At 41.2% G+C, this 24,037-nt stretch overlaps 3 protein-coding genes across 5 annotated transcripts; 2 read left to right on the top strand and 1 right to left on the bottom strand.

Moving 5' to 3' along the window:
• Positions 1-240: 240 nt before the first annotated feature.
• Positions 241-3,693, bottom strand: sbk1 (SH3 domain binding kinase 1). The gene is made up of 3 exons (XM_029528391.1): positions 3,540-3,693; positions 2,567-2,769; positions 241-2,054 (listed from the first exon to the last, which is right to left on the bottom strand). Exons 1-3 carry the CDS (start codon positions 3,691-3,693, stop codon positions 1,227-1,229), a joined length of 1,185 nt encoding a protein of 394 aa, XP_029384251.1. The 3' UTR covers positions 241-1,226.
• Positions 3,694-14,451: 10,758 nt separating this feature from the next.
• LOC115059704 (retinol dehydrogenase 13) lies at positions 14,452-18,499 on the top strand. 2 transcript variants are annotated; one of them, XM_029527345.1, is made up of 7 exons: positions 14,452-14,603; positions 15,545-15,663; positions 15,779-15,934; positions 16,027-16,128; positions 16,271-16,483; positions 16,629-16,730; positions 17,829-18,499. In XM_029527345.1, exons 1-7 carry the CDS (start codon positions 14,539-14,541, stop codon positions 18,086-18,088), a joined length of 1,017 nt encoding a protein of 338 aa, XP_029383205.1. In that variant the 5' UTR covers positions 14,452-14,538; the 3' UTR covers positions 18,089-18,499. The 2 variants fall into 2 exon arrangements, with proteins under 2 accessions (XP_029383205.1, XP_029383204.1); XM_029527344.1 differs by having other exon boundaries at positions 16,024-16,128.
• A 1,042-nt stretch (positions 18,500-19,541) lies between these two features.
• decr2 (2,4-dienoyl CoA reductase 2, peroxisomal) lies at positions 19,542-23,866 on the top strand. Of its 2 annotated transcripts, none has more exons than XM_029527841.1 (10): positions 19,542-19,685; positions 20,169-20,270; positions 20,453-20,521; positions 21,212-21,263; positions 21,363-21,498; positions 21,931-22,055; positions 22,364-22,457; positions 22,536-22,640; positions 23,128-23,316; positions 23,544-23,866. In XM_029527841.1, exons 2-10 carry the CDS (start codon positions 20,170-20,172, stop codon positions 23,576-23,578), a joined length of 906 nt encoding a protein of 301 aa, XP_029383701.1. In that variant the 5' UTR covers positions 19,542-19,685; position 20,169; the 3' UTR covers positions 23,579-23,866. The 2 variants fall into 2 exon arrangements, with proteins under 2 accessions (XP_029383701.1, XP_029383702.1); XM_029527842.1 differs by having other exon boundaries at positions 23,128-23,379.
• The last annotated feature ends 171 nt before the right edge of the window (positions 23,867-24,037 follow it).

Here is a 24,037-nt window from a genome sequence, read left to right as displayed (position 1 = left end):
AGAATAGTTAACTGCTACCATGTTATATACTATGATCATACGTCTATTTTTCCTTTCTTGGTAGTGGTAGACTGTACATTCTTTCATATTTTGGTGCTACATACAGTGCGTTGCTCCGACAGTAAAGGTAAAACCCTCGAACCCACTTTCCCTGTCGTAGAAAATTAGTACAGCTACATAGTTGAACTACCTGATATAACAGAACACTTCTAGAAATATCAAAGTATTTACAATAAAGAGTCACAATTTTCTCCTCCTTTACAAAAACCTTGTGCTTTAGCTTTTGAAACACACACATACATGTCCAAACACACACTAGGTAGAAAAGAAACAGCAACCTTTGTTCCGTTACCCTTTCCACTCAGAAAATGTACAATCCCTGCGTTACATTAGAAATGAATCTCAGTAAGAGCAGTTGAGACATGGCATATTTGTTTTCAGCCAATCAATTATTTCTGATTCATAAATGATGGACAGGAAGTGACCCACTGAAGTGTCATGAGGAGGTGTCTATCACTGAAGATCTCTAGCCTGCATGAAAAGACGTCTCATACAAACTGCTACATTAAGCTTTTTTTTCTTTTTGTCTTTTTTTCCTTAACACTTTAACACTTCTTTTTTTTTTTTTTTAAGTCAAGGACAAATTTTAATGCACTGGAAGTTGGCGGACAAATGCAGTTGCGTAGATTGCTCTCAGATCACCAGCCTCTGACTGAACAGCATCACCTGATCAGGTGACGTTTTGGCCTCCCTGGAGCTTGGAGTTGAAAAAGAATCAACACTGAAGTAAAGCGACGTGGATTAATGAGTGAGAAAAGACAAAATTTGTTTTCACGAAGTGGTTCATTATAGAATCATTAGCACCACCACAGTGTATGAGCAGAAAGTACAAATGTCTGGATGGCAGAATGAGCTGCTGAGAGGAGCATCATCAGTGGACTGTGAAACTCGTGGCTGCGCGTGGCTGCGCGTGGCTGCCCAGATTAGGAAGCAGTCTTTGGTCACAAAACAAAACTTAAACAGCAAGTGTCAATGATTAGCTGTCCAAGTGTGTCCCGCTTGTTGATGTGACTGTTTCCACAGCGGTGGATGTGATCCTGAGCTTTTCTTTAATAGTTAAAGTAGATCTTTTTCATCTGAGTGTCTCTGATACTTATTAACACAGGTTCACAGTTTGTTATTCCTGTGACGAGCCATCTGAGTTCCAAGCTCGGGCATTTGTCTGGTCACACACAGATTTCGATAGCAGTTGCCATCACCATCTGGCTTTTGTTCTTGTCTCGGCCTGGAGACTGGTGCTGTCCAGACTCTTCTCTGGGCAACAATGGGTCAGATAAGACACTTCGCTTGAGCGGGGCTGGGCGAAGGCAGGATGTTCCTGGAGGGGTGGAGGGCTCAGGGTGCCGATGGGAGGAACGTGATGAAGTGGAAGATGAGGAAGATGTGCAACTGCCAGTACACACTCCCGAGCTTGACCTCTCACCCCTCTTGGCTCGGCAAGATGCCCTGCGCCTGAGCTCACTGACCAACTCATATTTGACAAAACAGAAGACATCCTTGACTCCACATCGCTTTTCTGGCTCAGCAGCGAGCAGCCTCTGAAACATGCGCAATGCATCATCAGTGAATCTGCGCCACTGAGACGGGTAAGTTCCCACAGGACACCCTGCTTTCTGCCAGCGCCGAAACTCCTCGTAGAAGGCGTCAGCGGGCAATGCTGCCTCCCAGGGGAAATTGCCCGTCAGCATGCAGAAGACCAGCACCCCAAATGCCCACACATCAAGGCTGGTCGTCACAAGGAAGCCTTCAGCACGATTGGCGCGGCAGACCTCTGGTGCCGTGTAGGGAATGGTACCGCTCACCCGTTTCACACGGCAGCCCACACGCCTAGTCATGCCAAAGTCTGCCAGCTTAATGCGGCGGCACTCTCGGTCAAACAAGAGCACATTCTCAGGTTTGACATCCCGATGTACAAGGTTTTTACTGTGCATGAAGTCCAAGGCCAAGCCCAGTTGTTGCATGCAGCGTTTGACCATTTCCTCTGGCAGACCCACCTAAGAAAAGAACAGAGTGGAGCAAGCAACAGAAAGAGTTGGGAGACAGAGAGAGAGAGAAAAACTTTGAGTTCTATTAACACCGACAAGCAGGTACAGTACGCTGTGTAGGAGGTGAGACCATAGGAGGCGATACAAGAAAAACCAGCTTCATGATGATTTGACAATGCTGCTTAAAAGAATACATGATGATTGCTGAACTGAAACGACAAATGACATTAAACAATCAAAAGTGATAAACCTTTCCAAAAAGGAAAACTAAAACAAAAGATTCTACGTTCTCATTTTCAATGAGTCTTCAGATGATCTTTAAATCAAGCACTCCCAGCACATCAACTGGAATAGCGCTAAGGCAAAGTAAGAGCTGTGCACACAGAGAAAAGCAGGACAAAGATGAGACTCCCATCCCACGAGAGCTTGTTAAAACCGCCTTGTCCGAACATGGCGGCTGATTGGAGCAACTCTGGCTGAGTGAGGATGGTGATTGGTGGAGGCAAGGATGATAACGTTACCTGTGGGGGGATGATGTCAAAAAGGTCGCCTGCGGGGGCATATTCCTGTCCAAACACATAGCTGTCCTCTGTCTCAAAAAGTACGTCGAGGACTTTGATGATGAAAGGGCTGCAGCTAAGTGAGCCCGTTAGACTGTATTCCCGCAGGAAACTCTTCAGCTTCGTCTTGTTCTTAGTAACAAACTTCAGCGCCATTTTGGTGCCTACAAAAATCAGACAGAAATATACAGAACACATGAGCCGACATCTTTATCCCTGGTGTATTAGATCTGTATATATGATATTACATCAAGTGCCTGGGAACCAAGTTACTTTTTACAATTGGAAATTTCCCTAACCCTAACCCTAACCCTAACCCAAATTTCATCAAATAAAGACTTCAAAAATGAATTTGGAAGTATTTCCTGATACTCTTCATTCATGAATCACCCAGCCCTGTGTCTCTTCATTCATGTAACACATACGCACTGAGTGAATGTCACCTCCATTACACATGTTCAACCATCCTCTCATGATAATAGCTCCAGAAATACAGGGGCTCTTTAGTGTGCACACAGCACTCTTAATCTCCATTGCCCTGTCAGCCTCTCAGACTCCCTCTGCACTACTCTATAATGCTTAGTTATACAGCTTTCAGTCTGAGCCAGCAAGCTCTCTAACCTTGATTTTCTTAAATCTGAGGATTAAACAGTAGTCCCCCCAAAAAAAAAAAAATCCTTAACAAACCCTTTTAACTGCGCTGAAATTAATTTCTTGGCACAATGCCTCACGTCTTTATAACATACTGATCTGTTCTAGCTGGTTGTTGTCAGCTGTGAGGCATGCTAGCATAATATGCATGTTGAGATCAGAACAATCTGTTTTATTACATTTCCTTTTCACATTTATGCTTGACTGATAAATGATGAAAAAGGAGTTGACAGTCCAGACACAATAGACAGGGTCATACAGACAGGAACCTTAACCAGCTCACCCTGCGTTCTGTGTGCCACCAGGTCCACCTTGCCGTACGTGCCCTTCCCCAGCTCACGGATGTGCTCATACTGTTTGGCTACATCTGCTGCCGACAGAGATGTAATGGCCAGGGCCTGCATGTCCTCCACTGGCACCCCTCCACAGTAGCCCATTTTGGATGTAGGGGAGCCCCCGCCACTGCCCACCCGTCCTAGCCCAGATGGAGAAAGAGACAGGCTCGCCTTGACGCTGTGGGGCAGACTGAATAAGGAGAACAAAGCTTAGAGTCATCTTTTAATCTGCTGTGATATTAGCAGGTGATATAAATTTTATGTGTTAATGTGTTTATGACTGAATGCTCATCAGTATCTTTTCATCTCCTGGCACATATCCATATATCCTTGTCTGCACAGGATGTCTCAGTTGGGGGCTAAAATCACAGAAGCTTTAACAGACTTACATTTCCATACAATCACTTCAGGGAGGACATCAATGGCAGGAAATACTTTCAGTAAATGTACTGTACTTTCTGCCGTCCCTCTAGATCACTCTGGCAAGCTTGCAGATATAGTCTCAGACAGCACTTACTGGCAGACAGCTATGGGAAAATTATTATGACCAGGTAGAGGACTAACAAATGGAGGGAGCTGACAGCTTCAAGGTATTTACATGCTGAAAAGGCAAGTCACATAACATCTGTGAACTCACTGAGGTGATCATGCATATACATTTTCTATACAATAGAAACAATCAGCATGAGTGTATGAAAAGAGTTCCCTCAGTTTGATTTCAGTCAGATTGCTGAAGTTTTTAAAAAGAATACAGCAACAGAAAAGTTGCTGATTTTCATAAGTGCCAAGTTTGAAATAGGTCAAACTGATCCTAGGAGGCAAAAAATGCAGTTTTAATTGCAAGTTCAGATGGAGTCAGCCACACTTCCCGCATCAACCGACAACGAATTAAAAATCAGATGAGTGACTGTGCACGCGATCCTCTGTCACAGTGTTTGAGCAACATTAAAGGAAATGAAAACGATTGAACAAACAGAACAAAACTGACCTTAGCGATAAAATGAACCGGATCACACTAATGATCCTACCCACTGTCTCTCTCCAACACACTGTCCATACACACACAATGAAATGTAATCATCCAATCATGCACTGCACACACACACATATCCTCTAATAGGCACTAAATCAGCACAAACAGTTTTGCTGATGGCCTCCTTCATCCATCATTCAACAGCAACTTTTTTGGTCTTTGTTCCCTGCAGTGCAACACCTAAACAAGAGCAACTCAAAACTGTGTGTGTGTGTGCCCACTGTTTGACACACTTTGTGGGGAATTAATGCACAGTAGATAATGTATATGTAATGAAAACATGGAACAGGAAGTTGTTCATTCTGAAGGTGTAGAGGTTCCTATCTTGTGGGAAGAGTGTGATAAAAATAGCTATTAGACAGTGAAAGCTAAAATAGGATTCGACCATTTGCAGCCTTGTGTTCTTGGCTCAGCACTCTTTGTCGAAGAAAACCAACAACAACAAAAAAAGCAAAAAAACAACAGCAACAAAACAAAACACTGCAAATAGAAAGACTGCCCTGTGTACTGTATGTATCTCTGCAGATCACACTTTTCTTGATTTTATCACAAGTATGGTGTTGGTTATATAAGAGAACATGAATATTGTAGCCTACTCATACTGACCGTGCCCACTGTATAGCCTTCAGCAAGTCAACAAAAAAGTTGATCACTATCCAGACCAGTCTGTGGTCCAGGTTTGGTGATTAAACATTTAAAAAAGACAGACAGATACACTGGAAGCACATTTCCTCTGATCGCCCGCCTTCGCAGGGCCCCATAACCTCTATCAGAGAGAGCGAAGGGATTGCTTGTTTACTGGCACTCCTTCCAGTCGGTTCCATGGGTAGAGTGTGCAGCACTCTAATATGGATCTTAATCACGTTACTCAGCTCCCCCAAAGACAAAAGCAGTGCTTTGCACTCATTTCCTTTGCAGAACTGGCTTAAGAGTCCTGAAAATGTGATGAGTGGTTGGGAGGATGCTCTCTGCAGCTGCAATGACGCTGTAAATGTGATCCAAAAACTGCAGTGTAGCGAATCTCAGGTGTGGAGATGAAGTTATGAGGTTTCTGGGAGATGATTGTGTGCTAGTGTTATGCATGAGTGTATGGGAGGAAAGTTGGAGAGGAGGGGTGGTCTGGTGTATCATTCGCACTGGGATAGTCTATCAAAGGCCCTTTGTGTTCCCACCCCTGAGAGGGAGCAGCTGTGAGCCTCGCACAACTCAGCTCTCGTGCTCAACCAAAGCCACATGCCTCACTGATCTCCCAAGCTGCCCTCTGCTCCTGTCCTCTTGGGCGGCTGAAGACATGTTAAGACAAACATCGTCCACATACTGATGAACATCTGGCTTCAGACACTTTTTAATGTGTGCGGCTTTTTTATTCAGTCCAACTCATTATTGAACATCAAACCCTGAAAAAAAAAAAAAAAAAACAGCTTCCTCAGCTGCCGGCTAATTCTTGAATAGTGTTGTTGTTGTTGTTGTTTTTTTTTTTACTGTTCTTCTGGTAAGACCTTCCCTGTGGTTAGTTCAGTTTTGGAAATTTTCATGCTTTAATTATGATTATCTGGATTTCAAATAATGACATCCAATGAGATTTCATTACATCAATAAACTCAAATACAAAGTGCAGAAATAAGGTTCATCTAAAAAAAAGCTTTTTTACTAATTCCTGAAAATAATAGATACAAACATTTCACTCAGCAGTAACAATCTGTTCTTTCTGTCACTAATTGCCCCAAAAATACAGATCTGCAACTGTGCTCCATTTAGCAGTTACTCAATTGAGATGAGTACATTCCCAGTATAACCCAATTAAAACCTGTTTGGTCCCAGAAAAAAAATAAAAACACTGTTTTATGTTCCAACTACCACTCTGTCTGGCTGACTCCATGTGTCCCTGCATGAGATTAAACTGCAAAAGCAGCTGACCTTCTCTTCTATAAACGCTTTGCTAGAAATGAGAGCAGAGATGAACTCTGTGATGCCACTGGCAGCCACTTGTCTTGTGGCAGGCAGGCTGTCTCTTTCCAGCCTTAGGGTGTGCTCTTGCTATGTTCTTTATTCTGCATGTTCCCGGCCTCTGAATGTGAGGGTTGCATTTGTAAGTGGACGTCTTCAGCTGGCACTTTTGTCTCATGTCAGAGACGCAGTCAGCTTTTCGAGCCATGCTCTTGGCTGTAATGAGAACCATATTGATTAGTTCACAACTATTGGATATATTGCGATGAATCTTTGTACTCATGGGTGAAGTCTATGAACTTTCTCTTCTTCTCACTGTTCCACTAGCATCAGCATGTGGTCAACTTTTGCCCTTATCCTTTGAAACATTGCAACATGTGTGCGAAAAGCCAAAAGATTGGTTCTTAAATGATGCAGCTAAATAACTTCATTGAACTCCATTTCCTCTAGTGCCACCAGAGATAACTTTTCTTGATTTTAACAAAATGTGTCCCAAACAGTTGGATAAATTGTCATGAACGTGGACCTCAGAAATTCATGTTAGTAAATGATCTCTTAATGATCCTGTTAGTCAAGCACTACCTCTGCTATACCTTGGGATTAGTGCTGCTGTTTCCATCGTATGGTGGCAAATGTGGTAAAAATTGTATCTGCTGAAGATAAGCTTGTGAGCATTGTCATTCTTAGCATGCTGGGGCTGTCATTAATCTCAAAGCACTCTCTTTCTTCACATTTAAAATCATTCAAGGATAATTTCAATAGCAAGGACTGCTCTCTGCAGACTAATAACAATTAGGTTAACAGTCCATTGCCAAAGGAAACCAGAGCCTGCAAATGGCCAAAAATGATCTTTCACAGCATCATGTGACTCATCAGCGACAACAATTGTGTATTCAGTGAGCTATTGTGATATGTGATACAAATGCAATGAACTGTGACATGTCATTGATTACCACATACAGACTTTAAAGAGGTGAGGTTCAACCCTGAATACAGAGTCTCATCTCAGAAATGAGTTGTGTAAAGGCTTAAAATTTAGGTATTCAAGTTCATATTGCACCTTCATTCAAGTTTGATGAGAGCCAGCAGTTTTGCACTCAGGTTTTGTTCACTTTAGTCCGTTCTCCTACCCTCTCTCTCTCATCTGTTGCTGAAAATGTAAACAAGGAACTAATGAAAGAAATAAATAGATTGCTGAGCCGGCCTCACGTCTCTACCTCTCTCTAGCTGCTTTGCTCTTGGCAGAAGAGTCATTAGGGTGAGGGCTGATCTCCTGTGTCCAATTTACTGTCAAAATGCCCGATCTGTCTGGCCCCCAGGTCAAAGTGAAACCAGTGAGTGAAATATAATGTGACGGACTGTGTCTCTCAAAATAAACCAGCCGTATGTATAGACACACATATACAGTGGAAAATGTGTATGTTCTGTGTCCGTCGCCCTATTGTCTCAGTTTGGACATGTGAAAGACAAAACAAATGGCTGTGTTCCAAAACAAATCAGTCATCCATCATTCAATCAAAATGGGTTACACCATGACAGCCCATGGCATCCAATGAATACTGTTCCCTACACATGCCTAAAAAAGTTCAATCACCTTCCTCAGTGGTACAGATCAAAACTGCCAGTAAGTTGGTGGGCTTAGTGCTCCCTTCAACACGAGGTGGGAGACTGCTCCTGCTGTGCTGTGATGGGTGAACCTGCAGCCCAGGCCACGGACACTCGCTTTGACAAATCACCTCCACTCATCCGTACCTGGCTGCCTGCAGGGAAGACGCCTGCTGGGACCGAGTGCTCTGTAACCCTTCCTGATTTGTCTCACCTCTACTCCCCAGCACATCCTCCTTTGCTCTCTCCTTTGTCTCTCTCTCGACTGTAGGACACATACCCCAAGGAGCTACAGCACACTGAAAGGTCCTGGCCTCTGCCAGCCTCTGGCTTCCTGCTGGAATGACCCACGATCCCGGAATGGGTAACCCAAGGTTAAATGGATTCAACAAAGACTGAGAATATGAGATTATTTGAGGGAGGTGATTTCACAAGGGCATTTAGAATGATGTCAACAACAAATGACAATCAAGGAAAAAATGGGTACAATGATGAATAAAATTGAAATACAGAATATGAAGTACAGAGGGGTCCTTCAGTATTGAGGATGAAGGCTTTGATATTAGACTCCAGCTCATCTGATTGTAAATGATAATCATAATAAATGTCATCTTCACCGTCATTGTAATCATGTCCTGCAGAAAATCATTGGACAGTGAAGTATCACTGCAATAGGATATCCAGGGAACATACTGTACCTAACCCCCACTATCACAACCCAGTAGCCTCAAGTTCCAGTAGGAAATCTTCATGTTGTGTGTGTGTGAGAGAGAGAGAGAGCTGGGAGGAGAGGGGGGTTGGGGTCCAATGAGACTGAACTGAAGCATCCCTCTGTTTGTACCACATGCTATAGACTGTGCCCCTTTGATGTAAAATACATGGGGAGATGCGCCTCTAATATGGGCTCAGTAAAATGGGGTCTAAATGGGGGTGTGGCTAAATGATGTAACAACACTGCTATGAGGACCAATTCAACCCTCCACTTCAAGCCAAGCTAACAGTACATGGTCTTTAACCACAATCAGCGCACTAATGCTGATTGCAGAAGCTGCGTTCACCCCCCCTCCCCCACAACCACCACAGAAAAGCCTCTCCCAGTCAAATGTAACTTTGCTTTAATTGTTGTGTTGAAGGGTATTACCCATCCCTTCGAGAGAAAGTGTGAGATACTGAAACCAAAAAATAGCATGCATAGTGTACAGAAATCAAGCACGAACTAAATAGAATAGAATAGCTGAAAGTTAATGACCATGACAGGTCAAATACAAAACATATGACACAATTAACACAAGCATAAATGCAAACCGCATGCAGTGTATGCTGCTATTCATACCATCATCACATCCACACAGGCTGTATGTAGCCTGAGTGAGATATCTGTGCCGTTCCAAAGACTTTTGGACAAGCAAGTAAATAACACTTCTTGTGTCCTAATTGAGTGTTTGCATCCCCTCTTTTCTGTGGCAGACATCTTTTCCTGTTGCAGCTCAGTCTGTTTTCCTTTTATTTTGGCAATTGTCTCTGTAAAACTGTAGCCTATTGCTGATCTCCATTTATCTGAGTTTTGTGGCAGTGTGAAGATGGGTTTTTTGGTGTTGGAGTGGCTTCTATAAAACCTTTTATTCTGCAGATGACCCCTCTGTTTGCATTAACAACTATCTTTGTTCTACTACTACTACTTTGTTCTGTGAGCTGTGGTTTGGACATGTATTTGGATGTACGCTACGTTTTGATTAAGGAAAAACAGGTCCTATTTAGACTGAGTTTAATGCTTAAATGTTTCTGTCATATAGGAGGTGTCCGATGATCATTTCCTGAAATTATAATTCCCATTGTTTATGCAACATTGGGAGCATTCTGTCTGTGTTTCACAGCGATAGCATTGCACATCACTTGATTCAGGTAGAGCTCTGAATGACACAGATGTTGCCATCACTGATCCAGCCCACACCAACACAATGTTTGTGACAAAAGGACTGTGCTGGACCCTGCCTTGTTCCATTTAGAGTCCATTACCAGCCTCCCGGCTTTGCTCGATCAAGTCAGCTGCTCATTTAAATGCATTAGACGGCATTAAGGATGAGATATCACCTGTCTGCCCTGGACAAAGTATAAAAGGGCCATTAAAGCTGGAGGGCCCCGGATGCCCTCGCATCCATCAGGCACAGACTGAATCACAAAAGCAGAGTTGGAAACAAATAGGTCCTGATATCACGAATAATGTGGGGGGAAATAGAAATGAAGCTGCAGCTCAGTCATGAACACTAGTTGGAGTTAATCATAGGCCGATGGTAAATAAAGCTGTAGAGCTCTATAATGACACACGTTTGTCTGTGAGCACTGACTGTTTAGACTGGGCCAAAGTTCAGACGTTAAATTAGCCTCTTTCTGTATTTCTTTGCAGGCCACGGTATCATGTAGGTTGACCCGGTTTCGGCCACCCCAGGGTGCACCTAGGTGTTACTCACTCACCTGCTGGCGACCTGTCTCTCTCCCCCATGGTCCTGCATCCGCTCGGCGAGCAGAGCTGCTGCGCTCCGCTCGGGCTGACCAGGAGACGGACGGACGGCTCTCCTCCTTTCAAGGAAGTTATCGATCAGTAATAGATGCGGAGAAAACTGTCGACCCTTCAAGAAAAAAACAAAACAAAACAAAACAAAAACAACCCCACCCCCCCACCCTCCCCCCCAAAAACCAAAACAAAACAAAAACTGGAGCTCGCAGTCTCACAGTTGACCAAAGCCTGGCTGTGGTCCGTCGCTCCGCTTTGCTTGCTGCCCGCCCAGGATGATGCTTCCTGCCTAGTTTGTGGAGATGCTCTGCAGTTTGTGTGACTTTGTTAGGAGGCGGATGGATGATATCAAAGCATCATCTGATGCTGGATGCTGAGATGAGGACGCAGGCTGGGATCCCTCCTCTGAGCGCCCACCATCTCACACTGCCAGGCAGCCGGAGGAGGGTGCGTGTTTATCTGTCGCTCCTCCAGCGGTCCGCATGACCCACTTCAGCAGCACACACACTGAGCCCAGCCCATTCATTCACATCCACGCTGATCCTTCAGCGAAGCTCTAGTCTCTGCAGTCTGCATGGACACCATCTACATGTTCCCTCTAAACTCAGCGGCGCGTCCTGCCCTCCGCTGGTCCAGGGGGACTCGGTGGGTTGAGGTGGGGGGTTGGTCTGAGATGTTGCTCCTCTGCTGGTCCTACCAGTCAGCTCCTTCATTGTTCACCGTCTCCACCCTCTGGCAAACTAATACGCTCACGTGTCCCGGGTCCTAGTGCCTGGACTCTGCCATCCATCCTCCATCCATCCCCCATCCATCAGCAGTTTTACTGTTGATTCATGCGCTGAAGGAACAAGCTGCTCCTCTCTTGCATAATTCAGCAGCTTATGGCCCCAAGTTCTTCAAACAGTGACTTTGCCAACTGTCCTTAGGCTGTTAGGTAAGACTTTCAATTAATTCATTGCCCTGGTGCCTCCCCTTTACTGTACATGTTTATCCACAGGACTCCTGCCAGGCATGTTTGCCAACCAGAACAGATTGGACTAAGAAAACAGCATCAACATAACAAGGATAACCTCAGTGCTTCATCACAGAGGACAGCTGATGGAGTGAGTGAGTGAGTGTGTTTGGAGAGGTGAAATGATTGGAAGCTTGCTTTTAAATTGAAAAAATAAAAAAAAAATCAATAATGTGGACTGTGTTGAATTTCACTCAGTCTTTTTTATGTTACTTTCTGCCACTGAACTCCCCTCAAACCCCAAATGTCCTATGATAAATACACCAGGGAATCACTTCTTTTTTATTTTGCCTGTGTTTACCTTTTCTGTCTATAACTATATTTTACTTTCTCTTTTCCTCAGATTGATCCCACCCTTGGGCTCAAAATCTAGAGCAAAACATCAGCTATCCTTTTAAATCAGTCCCAGTTCAGTGAGAGAAGATTAATATATCCTGAAAGCAGGTATAGGACAATATGGGCTTTCAGTTTGGCTAAACAAAACCATTTGACCTGGGGTGTTTTTATCAGTGTTGTGGATACATGTGGATATTAAATAGCTTAATCTTTAGCACCTCTAAGGCATTAAGGTGTCTCACACACAAAATATCAATGAGGCAGAGAGAGTTGCCTTCGGGTTATTTTGGCAACAGGGCTGTCATAAATCATAGGGAGGGTCAAGGGCTGTGGACTGACAGGAGAGAACACCGAGGGTCAAACACACCAGGACAACACGCCTCTGAGCTGTGAACAAATAGAGCAGGGCTGCTCCTCCTGCTATTCCCCTCTCATCCTCACTTATTTCTCAGATACCAGACTCATTTCCTAGTTTCTACTTTTTATGTGTCACCTCAAGTTTTCCACCTCTTGTTGCGAGAGGGTGGCCTTGTTTTTTCACTGTTCTCATATTTCTCTTCATGTGGAGTTTGCCCCGTTACTTTGTGTCCTGGCTGACCTATAAATTGCAGTGTCATAGTGAAGGTACATTTACATAGTGCCTCCATCTGCTCTGTTTGCAGAGTTGGGATAAAATCTACAATGTCATTAAGAGATAAACCTAATGACATTTTTGATGGTACATGCTGAGTCATTAAAATGTGATACAGAAACTGGGAATATCAGACAAACAGGAGGGAGCAACCAAAAGACATTTCAGTGTTAATTCAGATTTGATACTAACTGAACACGTCTGCAACAACGTGTTAGTGAGAATATGTATCTCACCCTAATAACTGTGAAAATGCTTCCAATAGACGGTCAAACTGAACCCTTGCAAGAATTTCCCAAACATTTGCTTTCACAGCAGGTAATTATAAACTTTAAACAGAATATTCAGAGATTTTTCACTCTGAAAAACATGCGGTGCATTTAAGCTGACAAATGTGGAAGTATTAAATTAAAAATAAACTGCTCATGTACAAAGATATACACCCCACCTTCACACCTCCAGGCACTGGTCCACTTTAGCTCCTTCTTCCCTCTGCTGCTTTCACTTTCCCAATTTCACCTGGCTTCCGAATGCTTGAAAGACTTTCTGACTGCAGTCTCAACAGTGGAGCCATTTCACATCTTTTTTCTTTATTTAATCCAAAAACAGAAAAAGCCACATCACCCTCTCCCACTGAATATAGTCATCTCTTCCTCTGCAGACTCCTCCAATAACACCCCCAATATATCACCTTGGCTCTTTTCATATTATGTTTGCATGGCATTTTTATCTTATTCCAATATGCCCATTTGCATTGCCCTATTTTTTCAGAATATGGCAGATGTGCTGTATTTTCTTTAACTAATTACACCTCCATACATCGTTGTCAGAATAAACTGTAAATATGTTTATCATATTGTTATGATAAGCCAGCTCACCTATTATATGGCACCATTCAGACATGGGGTGTTTTACAGAGCCATAGACATGTAAAAAGTATTTTTATAATGAAGGCAATCAAGAAAGAAAACTGAAGTTTAAACATACATATAAATAAAGATGGTGGAGCAAATGATAATACTTTCAATGTTTTGATCCTGCAAAAAATGCCACAGACATGCTGAGGGTGTGGATGCTTTGTATAAGTAATTAGGAAGTGTTTTCATGCCTTTTAGTCCTAGACCTAAAGGAGGATTTTAATATGTATAATTTCACACACAGGAAGCCAAAGCAGTGATTTAATGGGACTGCTGTGATGTGCTCCACTTTCTTGGTGTTGGTGAGGACTCAGGCGGCAGCAGTCAGGTCGAGATGGAGCTGTGGAGTTTTATATATACGTATATATGTTATATATATATATATATATATATATATATATATATATATATATATATATATATATATATATATATATATATATATATATATATATATATAACATATATACATATATATATATATATATATATAACAGTCTAACCCTTTGAAAATAAAAATATGAACAAATCTTCCTGCATCCTATTCAGACAAAAGCACTTTTAGTTCTCTTTCTTTTTTTAGGGAGATTGGGGGCTGAATTTGTCTTTATGTGGTAGTTGAGTCACATACGGTTACCCACAAAAACAAACACAAACGCCTCGTGGCAATATTAAACACACACACACACACACACACACACAGGCACACAAGTATAAGCTATTGCTTGTGTGAGAAGTTTTCATATACAGCCACATTGTAGAGGACGGTTTAAAAGTATGACTACATTTCCCATAAGGCCGTTGTTCTATCTGCGCTTTGCGGTTGGTCAGGACTGGTTGATGACGGGAAAACTATGCGCGCCTAACCTTGTGTGCTGTCAGATGAGCTTTTGAAACACCGGTAGATAATTTTGATCGTGAAGATTAAACATTGGTAAACATTTTTCCGGAGACATGAACAGATACATTTTACCGGTCTCTGTTATCGGGACAGTGGTCGGAAGTGCCGTTTTAATCAAGTGAGTAGACCCCCGCACACAGCCACTGTCATCACGTAGCTGTGTATTTTACACTGCATGTATGTGCTAATGAAAATATGTTGAACACATCAGCATCTAAAAGTTAAATACACACAACCCTGTTAAATTTATCCGATTTAATTCATTTAACTGTAGTACTGGAGTGAAATGTACATTTTGGTCTAATATTGCCAAGTTACTAACCCAGGAGTATTTTGTCCTCCAGTACGAGGACATGAAGCTGCAACTGAACGTTTCAGTAAATACTCTGTTATGGCTTTAGTCATTTATATTGTATTTTGTATATTCTTGATGGACGTGTTTGTTGTTGTGTGCCCTGTTGGGCAAAGACCCATGAGCTCAGCTTTATATTTTTTCTCAAATGAACGAGGTCCTTGTACTGGACTGAATAAATTCTTATGGTGTGTTTTGTTCATCCATTTCATCAGTAAAGCATGAGTGAACCTGAGTTCTGTTAAATCAAGTTTAGACTGAAACAAAGTAAAGAATGCTAAAAATGAGCTCTTTGTCCCCTAAACCTGCTTCTCCTCCCATTTGTGCGATGAACAGTATCCCTCTTGTGGAATATTAAATTGTCCTCAGTTTGATATGTGGTAGGTTGATAAGACACATTATAAACCACACGCAAATTATGTTAAAGGAAAAATATAAATCCCAAATTAGTGATTCAACTATATTTTGGCAGAGACTGGGCTGATCACACCTTTGCTCAGGTTGAGAATTAGGTGACATCAACTTGATGTTGTATCTAATGAGATAGTTATTGAAATCACAGATAGAGGGAATTATGTGTCAGTTAATATTGGGCTGTTCTATTGTGCTACTCACCCTCAATGTCACTGAACTACTTGGATTTGATGTTGATTCAGGAGTTTTTGTAATATTTGCCTAAATAACCAAGCACTGAATTTTATTCATAGGAACCAGGTGACGGGAGGCCGATGTCCTAGCAAGGCTACCATTGCTGGAAAGACTGTAGTTATTACAGGAGCTAACACGGGCATCGGGAAGGAGACTGCCCAAGAGCTGGCCAAGAGAGGTGCGCAGGAAATCTAATGTCACTCTCATTTGGTGCAAAAAAGCACAATATAAAAACCCAAAAGCATCTAATTTGCTTTTGCTGATAAACTCCTTTAATTATTCTCCCATATTAGGGGGTCGGATCATTATGGGATGTCGGGACATGGAGAAATGTGAGGCAGCTGCAAAGGAAATACGAGGAAAGACTCTGAATCCTCATGTTTATGCACATCACCTCGACCTGGCCTCATTGAAATCTGTTCGAGAGTTTGCAGAGAGGGTCAAAAAAGGTGAGGAAGCAAAACATTACCATGTCCATAATAATAGAGATTAAGCTGTCTGATGCAATTTGTTGAATGTGACCTCTACTGTTTTACAGAAGAGCAGACAGTGGATGTGCTGATAAACAACGCAGGGGTCATGAGGTGTCCAGCCTGGAAGACAGAAGATGGCTTCGACATGCAGTTTGGGGTTAATCACTTAGGTACTAGAATGAAACAACACGCCGACATTAGTGTTTGCTTTTCAAGATATTTATAAAAAAAATACATTAAACTATCCTTAATATTACATAAACTCCCTAACTCCATCACTACCTGATTTTGATAGTTTCTTTCTTCCTCCAGGCCACTTCTTGTTGACAAATCTTCTGCTGGATAAGTTGAAAGAGTCCGCCCCCAGCAGAGTGATCAACCTGGCCTCACTCGCCCACCTTGTTGGAAAGATTGACTTTGAGGACTTGAACTGGGAGAAGAAGAAGTTTGATACCAAGCAGGCGTATTGTCAGAGCAAGCTTGCCAATGTTCTGTTCACCAGAGAGCTCGCCAAGCGATTACAAGGCAAGTCTACTGGCTGTTGCATATGTGGGCATGTGTGGGAGGGAGTGTGACCGGGGTTCTTGTTTGTAATTGGCCATTGGATATATATTTTTAAACAATGGAGGGTGCGTATGTGTATGTTTGTGTGTGCGTGTGTTTTTAACAGGCACAGGAGTCACGGTGAATGCTGTACACCCAGGCGTTGTTGCCACGGAGCTTGGGAGGCACACCGGCCTGCACCAATCACACTTCTCCAGCTCTGTGCTCAGTGAGTATCTTACTTCCTTATTGTACTCTGAAATGAGAGTAATCAGTAAATCCTGTCAGGTTTTGCTTACCCAATGTAAATACAGCAATAAGCTCAGGCTGCACAGACTTGGATATTTGTCTGTACAGCCTCAGTCAACTTCTTCCATTCTTTTTTTATAAATAGGCAGAACTCAAGAAATAATAAGCAGATTTCTGTTTTCAAAATTTCTTACCAACAAAATATTCAACTGAAAATTTGAAAAATTAACTTAGTTTTGTGACTGTGCTTAATGGTCGTGGAGTAAGTGTTCAGATCCATCTCCTGTGTGACCACACTGTGAGAAAACCACTCTATTACATGAGTCCTGTCATGGAAAATATTTTTTTTTATTAAAGTACTAGTATATTAATAAAAAGTACTTGAAGTATAGTAAAACCACAAAATTATTACATATTTTATTATTAGATCATTATTAATAATGCACAGATGAGTAAAATATCTTTTACTGTTGTAGCTGGATGAAGTCCAGCCTCAGATATTTAATTATGTTGTATACTTGTGTATTGAATAGTTTATAATCCTCATGTAAATGTTAATAATCAGAGGCTTTCTATGTAAAATAGTAATGTGTGAAATTATTACTGAACCAAACTAGTGAAATGAATTAATTTAAAACAAAATGGACGTGTTTAAATGAGATCTAATCTCCCCAGTATCCCAGTGCCACAGCTTCTCTGTAATTGTTCTGTGAATTTTCTTTTCTTTTTTTTTTTCTTTTACGCTGCAATAATCTGTGATTATTATGTTTTTAATTACAAGATATGCTCTGGGGTAATAAACCTTCTGCACTGGAAGTGGGCTTGTTTGGTATTGAGATAATTTACAATCAGTGAAGAAAATAATAACAATCCATAATACAGCATGTGTGATTTGCATATGATGCACCTCCATGAATGTGTTCCATTTTTTCATACAACACAGTGTGGCTCCAAACTGTACTTGAGTTTGAACTTTATGTTGGTTGAATCATTTAATGACGTATTTTAATGAACTTCAACATTAAACTGTCAAGCCTCTGTAAACTTTAACCCCTGCCTACTCTACAACACTCCACAGGTCCATTTTTCTCCCTGTTGGTGAAGAGCCCAGAACTTGGGGCCCAGCCCAGCATCTACCTGGCCGTGTCTGAAGAGATGGAAGGTGTTACAGGATGTTACTATGATGTCATGACAGAAAAGGAACCGGCACCTCAGGCCCTCGATGAGGAGGTAGCTCAAAAGCTGTGGGAGGTCAGCAGCAGGCTAGTGGGCCTGGAGGACAAAGGACAGGCCGGCAAGTCAAACCCTCCAGCAAAAGGCCAGAGCAAAGCTGCATAAAGTGCAAAAACATGGACAGAGCATAGGAGCAACTATCAGTGCTGTGGGGCTTTAGGTCTCTTCTTTCCTCTGGACCAGAAAAAGATAATGGACATCCATGACTTGAGCTATGTCATGCTAATTGCAACAGTTAGCGGAGTCTGTGATTCTGGTTGTGTATATAATGGCAGGCTCTTGTACGTGCCTTTATGTTCCTGCATCAGGACCACTTCTTTAACCCTGTACAACAAGCAGCCTTTGACATGGGACTCCTTTTCTGAACATGGCTGTGTATGCATTGAAAGACTTAATAAAACTGTAAATGAAAACTTGACATGTAATTGCACCCTGACTTCAGTACACTTTTCTGATTGAGCCTTACTTGGTCTGTTATGGTCAGTAACTCATGTTGACTCATGGTTAGCTGCAACATTGGACATTGATCATTTAATGATTGAATTAGTTTGTTTTGTTGAGTCTAAGGCTTTTCTCTATTTGTTTTCCTGTTGCATAGTCCTTGCAAGTAAAAAAGTTACACAGTCTTGCATCCCTTGATTCACTGAAACATATTAACATGAACAGACATTTATATCAGAAGGCACTCTTCAACATCACTGCAGCCTCACATTCATACTGAGCGCAAGGTGTTTTCATAGATAATTCAGACTGAAAAAGCAGCCACATAGTGCCATCTGGCTGTTAGGCTTTAAAATGGTTGGGAGCTAATCCACATCAAACCATTTAATAGAAGCGCTTGATCGAAGATTCCTTATTTTTCTGTGTATATTAGGTCTGAGCGTTTTCATAGTTTAGAATGTTTTAGATTATTATTATTCTTTTTATTGTCACGTCACTCAAGTTAAATCTGAGGTTAAACAGCCTTCATGTGCACTACAAGGCAAAATCAAATAAATAAAGTTACAAAGTGCCCATCTTACATTTCTGATCCTCTCAGGCATGTATCAGAGGATAAAATCCACCTAATATCCCCAAAGTCTTTGAGGGATCCATTGCATAGGGCTTTTTCCAACAGTAAATCCCAGAGTACAGATCAATATGGACCACTCCCTGCTCCAATGCACACAGATCAGCCTCAAACCTGAAACCTTATCCCTCAGATCGTCTATTTCAGTGTTAGTTTACCGGAAAGCAGATTTGCTGGAGCCATCCTATAAGATGATAGGTACTGGAGACGAGCTGCAGGATTTTCCTGTGCTCCCTGGGCCGAAAAGACATTGTCAGTCCCTTGAGCATGTTGGTGTCTGATATCCTTTCTCTCTCTGGCATGATTCAGATCAATCCTGACCTTTAAAGTTTTGGACTCGCACTAATTGCTGAGTTTAAAGCTGTTTCTTTTTTGTATTTTTTCATATATCTTATGTTAAACAAATGAGAGACAATGCTGTTCTTGAACGCACGCATTCACACACGCCTCCAAGAAGGACTTTATTACCCATAATGCACCACGGAAGGACGTCGAAAACATAAGTGTCCAAAGTACTAATTCTGTCCTGAAGGAACAAAAAACGACTTATGGCTGAAGAATAATCTAAAGGAGCCTCCATAGAGTAGACAAGGGCTTCGTGTGCAGAGAAAAGCAACGTGTTTTCTTCAGCAGGTAAAACGACATGAGCCTATAATTTTACGTTGACTGTAACTCAACTTCTCCTGCAGCGCTTTTAATAAGCGTCACTTCATTGAAGTTCACTCTGTCATAACATCAAAGTCTGCTAATGTAGCATGTACTGCTAATATGTAACAAGTTTTATATCCCTGCCACAATTCTAATACTATTTGGAATGATTTGGTGAGTAAGAACGCAATAATCAGAGCATAATATTCTCTATTATGTGGAAAAATGCAAAGAGCAAACAAGTAGATTGTTACGAATGATTACTGAAACATTCAAAATCAGCCTTTTAAGAAATATCCAGCAGTAACATTTAAACTAAACACGAGTGGCTAGTTCCAGGCTCATGCTCTGTTATACTCTGTGTTCTTTTCTCTGACTCTCATATTTACACACCAGTAAATTTCTGGATTTACAGAATTAGGTTACAGTAATACCAATGTGGTTGTAACGGTTTTATATGTTTAACAGCATGGCAGGTCTGCAGATAAAGGGAGAGCTGGTACCTGAGGACGTTGGCACAGATGACTGTTTGACTTCATACGTGCACATATACAGTCCAGATTTACTAAAGTATGTGTGAAAACATAACTGATTAACTTTGCCTCACCGTCATTGGTTGATTTACTGGGTTTCACACAACTGTCTGTATTTGGCATTGTGTATATTATTTGTAGATCCCTTTTTGTGGAGTTGTCATTCTATGAGGGTAGCAGTATGGGGTGACCGTTGAGGATTTGCACTTAATTTTTCAGGGATCAGGTTGCTTTCATCACAGGTGGAGGATCTGGAATTGGACTCAGAATAGCAGAAATCTTCATGAGGTGAGAGAGTGCTTTATTTGTGCATACCACGACAATTATTTCACAAGTAAATTTGCTATGTTTTGCACCCCTCATCCATTAATTGAAAGGAATGAAACTGCAATATGTACAGTAAACTTTGTGTTAGAATTATGTCATCAATAGTCTAAAATTCATGAGGGAGGTAGGAAGTAGATAAACCTTACACCTGCATGTTGAGTAATCTGATTATCAGTTTTATCATTTTGTGTGTGTCCGTATGTGGCAAAGGTGAAAAGGTTAAAGGTTTTGTAGTGATCCTGTCTATTCAAGTATATATATTCATAAAAAAAAACAGTCCAATTAAGAAAAATAAGGAAAAAAAAATCGAAACCTATTTTTCCAATTTTTTTTCCTGAATTTGCTGTTTGTCAAATATCATTCATCTTAAATATATTGTTTTTTCTCAAGACAAAATGTAGCACTAAAACTAAGAATTCAGCAGAAAAAAATCTTATGTGACATAAATGGGGCTAGTTCTTCCAGCTCTGTAAAGCTGGTAGCCAAATATGCGGATAGGAAGATCATCCTTAACACTTGACTTTCTACCCCGTTTCAAGTTATCAGCTCTTGTCTTCCTCATCTTGTCATAACTTAAAAAACCACCTCTGTCTCAGAGTTAGCGTCACTTATATGCTGGTATTCATATTCATTCTCTACTCTTTCTCTCAGGCACGGCTGTGACACAGTTATTGCCAGCAGGAACTTGGACAAACTGAAAGAGGTTTTATGCTCAGCATCAAAAATACGTAAAGCTATGCATTAATCCATGACTCAATCTTAATATGGTGGTCTCATGTGATATGACTTTGTGCCTCTCTAGGTAGCTAAAAAGCTGTCAGCTGTGACAGGACGCCGCTGCCTCCCTTTGTGTATAGATGTGAGGCAGCCTGAGAGCATTGCAACAGCTGTGGATGAGACACTGAAAGAGCTGGGCCAGATAGACATCCTCATTAACAGTATGTGACCTCTCATGCATAGTTATTTAAAAAAAAAAAAAAAAAGGTGTTTGTGCTGGTGTTTTGTGGTGTGAACCACTAACCCTTCTGGAATGCATCCTGCTAAGTTGGGCAAAATTACATTTTAAGATATCTGTAAGTTGAATAGTTAGAAAATGTACTTTGAACTAAGGTCAAGTGTGAAATGTTTAGGTTTAATCATCAACTTTTCTGTCGTGCATCTATGTTTATCTGTCTTTGCCCACTACTCCCTGTGACAAGTGGTTACATCACTACATGTTATTACATAATCAAACGTTTGCCCATATCCCTACTGAGTTGATGTACTTAATGGAATTGTAGAAGCACCAAAATATTAAGAATGCATTAAAGAAATCCAACTCCAACTATAACTGTGGTCTTGGTCAGAATCATAATTCTGTTTTTATACAGATGCTGCTGGAAACTTCCTCTGCCCAGCTTCAGCCCTCTCCTTCAATGCCTTTAAGACAGTGATGGAGATTGATACAATGGGTACTTTCAACACCAGCAAGGTGGTTTACGAGAAGTGGTTTAAGGTGCATTGGACTTATCATCTGTCTGCATAGCTAAATATTTATTAAGTTAAAGTTTCGGAATGATTATATTGTGTAGTGCTATACAGTGCGTAATTGATAATATGGTATGTACAAGAGGAAAGTTGGATCATTGATCAATAATATGATTCATTTTGTGCAATTCACCCCAATGACCAAAAGAGGGCAGTGAAGATCACAGATCACTGAGTGGCACATTGCAGCGAAATGGCATCAAGCAAGAGTAATGGCAGCTTAGTCTCCATGATGCTGATTTCATTTGAAATCTCTCTCCTTAATTCTGTGTGTAGGATCATGGTGGCAACATAGTTAACATATCTGCAACACTGGGATACAAGGGGCAGGCCCTCCAGGTGCATGCTGGCTCTGCAAAGGCTGCTAATGGTGAGAGCATTTCTGGTGTTATATAACCGATTTATAAATGAGTATCTAACAACTCTATGTTCCCTTTGCTGTCCCCAGATGCCATGACTAAGCACCTGGCAGTGGAGTGGGGGCCAAGTGGGGTGAGAGTCAATGCTGTGGCTCCAGGTCCTATCTCTGGCACAGAGGGATTCCGCAGATTGGGTAAACACAATGTTCACTCAATGGATAATTCAGTGCTTGTATGTTAAACAACCAGTTCTGTGAAGTATGACAGCTCAACCGAATTAAAGTGATGGAAAATAATGTGATGCAAATTTGCATTTGTTAGGAAGGTATCCATTGAGCTGAATTAGTCCGAACACATTAATGTTGAATTTGAGCGTGAAACCTAGTAAGCAACATAGAAATACAAATCTAATCAATAAACAATAGATACATTTGATAAACAGCAGATATATGCCTGACACAGTGAGTAATATCTTCAAATATTAGCTGATTTTAACAAAAAATTTATTCAAGTAATTAAACATAATAGATAAATGGTTGAAATGCACATTTGCAAAGAACAGTGCAAATGTAACTTAATGCAAAAGCAACCTTAACATTGACAGTTTAATTGGTTGTAAAATATACTATTTATATAATATTTGTTAGAACAACACATTTTCTATTTTACTTTTAAAATCAGGTGGTCCCACAGGGGAAGCTGTTGGTGCCTTCCAGTCCATTCCTTTACAGCGGGCAGGGAACAAGACAGAGATGGCCCACTGCACCCTCTTCTTGGCCAGCCGGGCATCCTCCTATGTGACTGGAACCATCCTGGTAGCTGATGGCGGGGCATGGTTGACTTCTGCTAATGATGTCTCCATGCTGTTGGGTATAGCCTCCTCTAAATCTGCTAAACTCTGATCAGGGTCACTCCTGTCCTCCTCCTGGCCAGGTGTGTAGGAGGAGGTATAGATTGAGGTCCTCTTGGACAGACTGTATGACTGAGAATGAAGAGATTGTGTAGTGGATGGTGTCTTATCAAAGTTTAAGAGATTGTTTAAATGCCAAGAATGTAATACGCTTACTAATCCACTTGTATTTCTTATTGTCTTTCAGGTTATTGGTCATCTGAAAAGAAAAGAGACAAATAAATGCTGAAAACAAAAGATTAATTTAAGGAACACTTGCAACTGATGTCCTACAGGTGTTTGTGGTGTATTTCACCCATTGCTGTCTTAAGAGCTTACTAGAAAAGTTAAACACTAACATAATGGACTTTCTATATTATATGTTTCAAATCTTAGTAGTGGAACTAATTGTATATTAATTCAGGGATCACTACCCACTACAGTGCTGTGTATTATAATCATGCATTTCCTGTATAGATGTGTATTGCTTGGCAGCTCTCATTTCTTAATAAATCTTTTGTATTTGGTTAATGATGCCTGTAGTTTGCGTTTACAATTGCAAGCCATTTTTGTTTTGTTTGTTAATTAAACAAAGATGCAACTTCCTTGGCTATTGAAACAGATATGACCGTCCAAATGTATTTGCTTCAAATTTTCTTGTGGACTACAGAATATATAAAAAATTTAAAATCCCATGACCCA

The sequence above is a fragment of the Echeneis naucrates genome, chromosome 19, assembly GCF_900963305.1.
Source record: "Echeneis naucrates chromosome 19, fEcheNa1.1, whole genome shotgun sequence".
Lineage (NCBI taxonomy): Eukaryota > Metazoa > Chordata > Actinopteri > Carangiformes > Echeneidae > Echeneis > Echeneis naucrates.
This window is presented reverse-complemented; position numbering and strand designations above follow the sequence as displayed.

Excerpts from the sequence above, each read along its gene's own strand:
- sbk1 (XM_029528391.1), bottom strand. The coding sequence starts at position 3,693 with ATGGGCTACTGTGGAGGGGTGCCAGTGGAGGACATGCAGGCCCTGGCC. Across the intron at positions 2,770-3,539 it reads GGTGGCACACAGAACGCAGG|GCACCAAAATGGCGCTGAAG; the intron begins GTGAGCTGGTTA and ends TGATTTTTGTAG. Across the intron at positions 2,055-2,566 it reads TTGACATCATCCCCCCACAG|GTGGGTCTGCCAGAGGAAAT; the intron begins GTAACGTTATCA and ends TTCTTTTCTTAG.
- LOC115059704 (XM_029527344.1), top strand. The coding sequence starts at position 14,539 with ATGAACAGATACATTTTACCGGTCTCTGTTATCGGGACAGTGGTCGGA. Across the intron at positions 14,604-15,544 it reads GGAAGTGCCGTTTTAATCAA|GAACCAGGTGACGGGAGGCC; the intron begins GTGAGTAGACCC and ends TTTTATTCATAG. Across the intron at positions 15,935-16,023 it reads TGCAGAGAGGGTCAAAAAAG|AAGAGCAGACAGTGGATGTG; the intron begins GTGAGGAAGCAA and ends ACTGTTTTACAG.
- decr2 (XM_029527841.1), top strand. The coding sequence starts at position 20,170 with ATGGCAGGTCTGCAGATAAAGGGAGAGCTGGTACCTGAGGACGTTGGC. Across the intron at positions 21,499-21,930 it reads GATAGACATCCTCATTAACA|ATGCTGCTGGAAACTTCCTC; the intron begins GTATGTGACCTC and ends GTTTTTATACAG. Across the intron at positions 22,641-23,127 it reads AGAGGGATTCCGCAGATTGG|GTGGTCCCACAGGGGAAGCT; the intron begins GTAAACACAATG and ends TTTTAAAATCAG.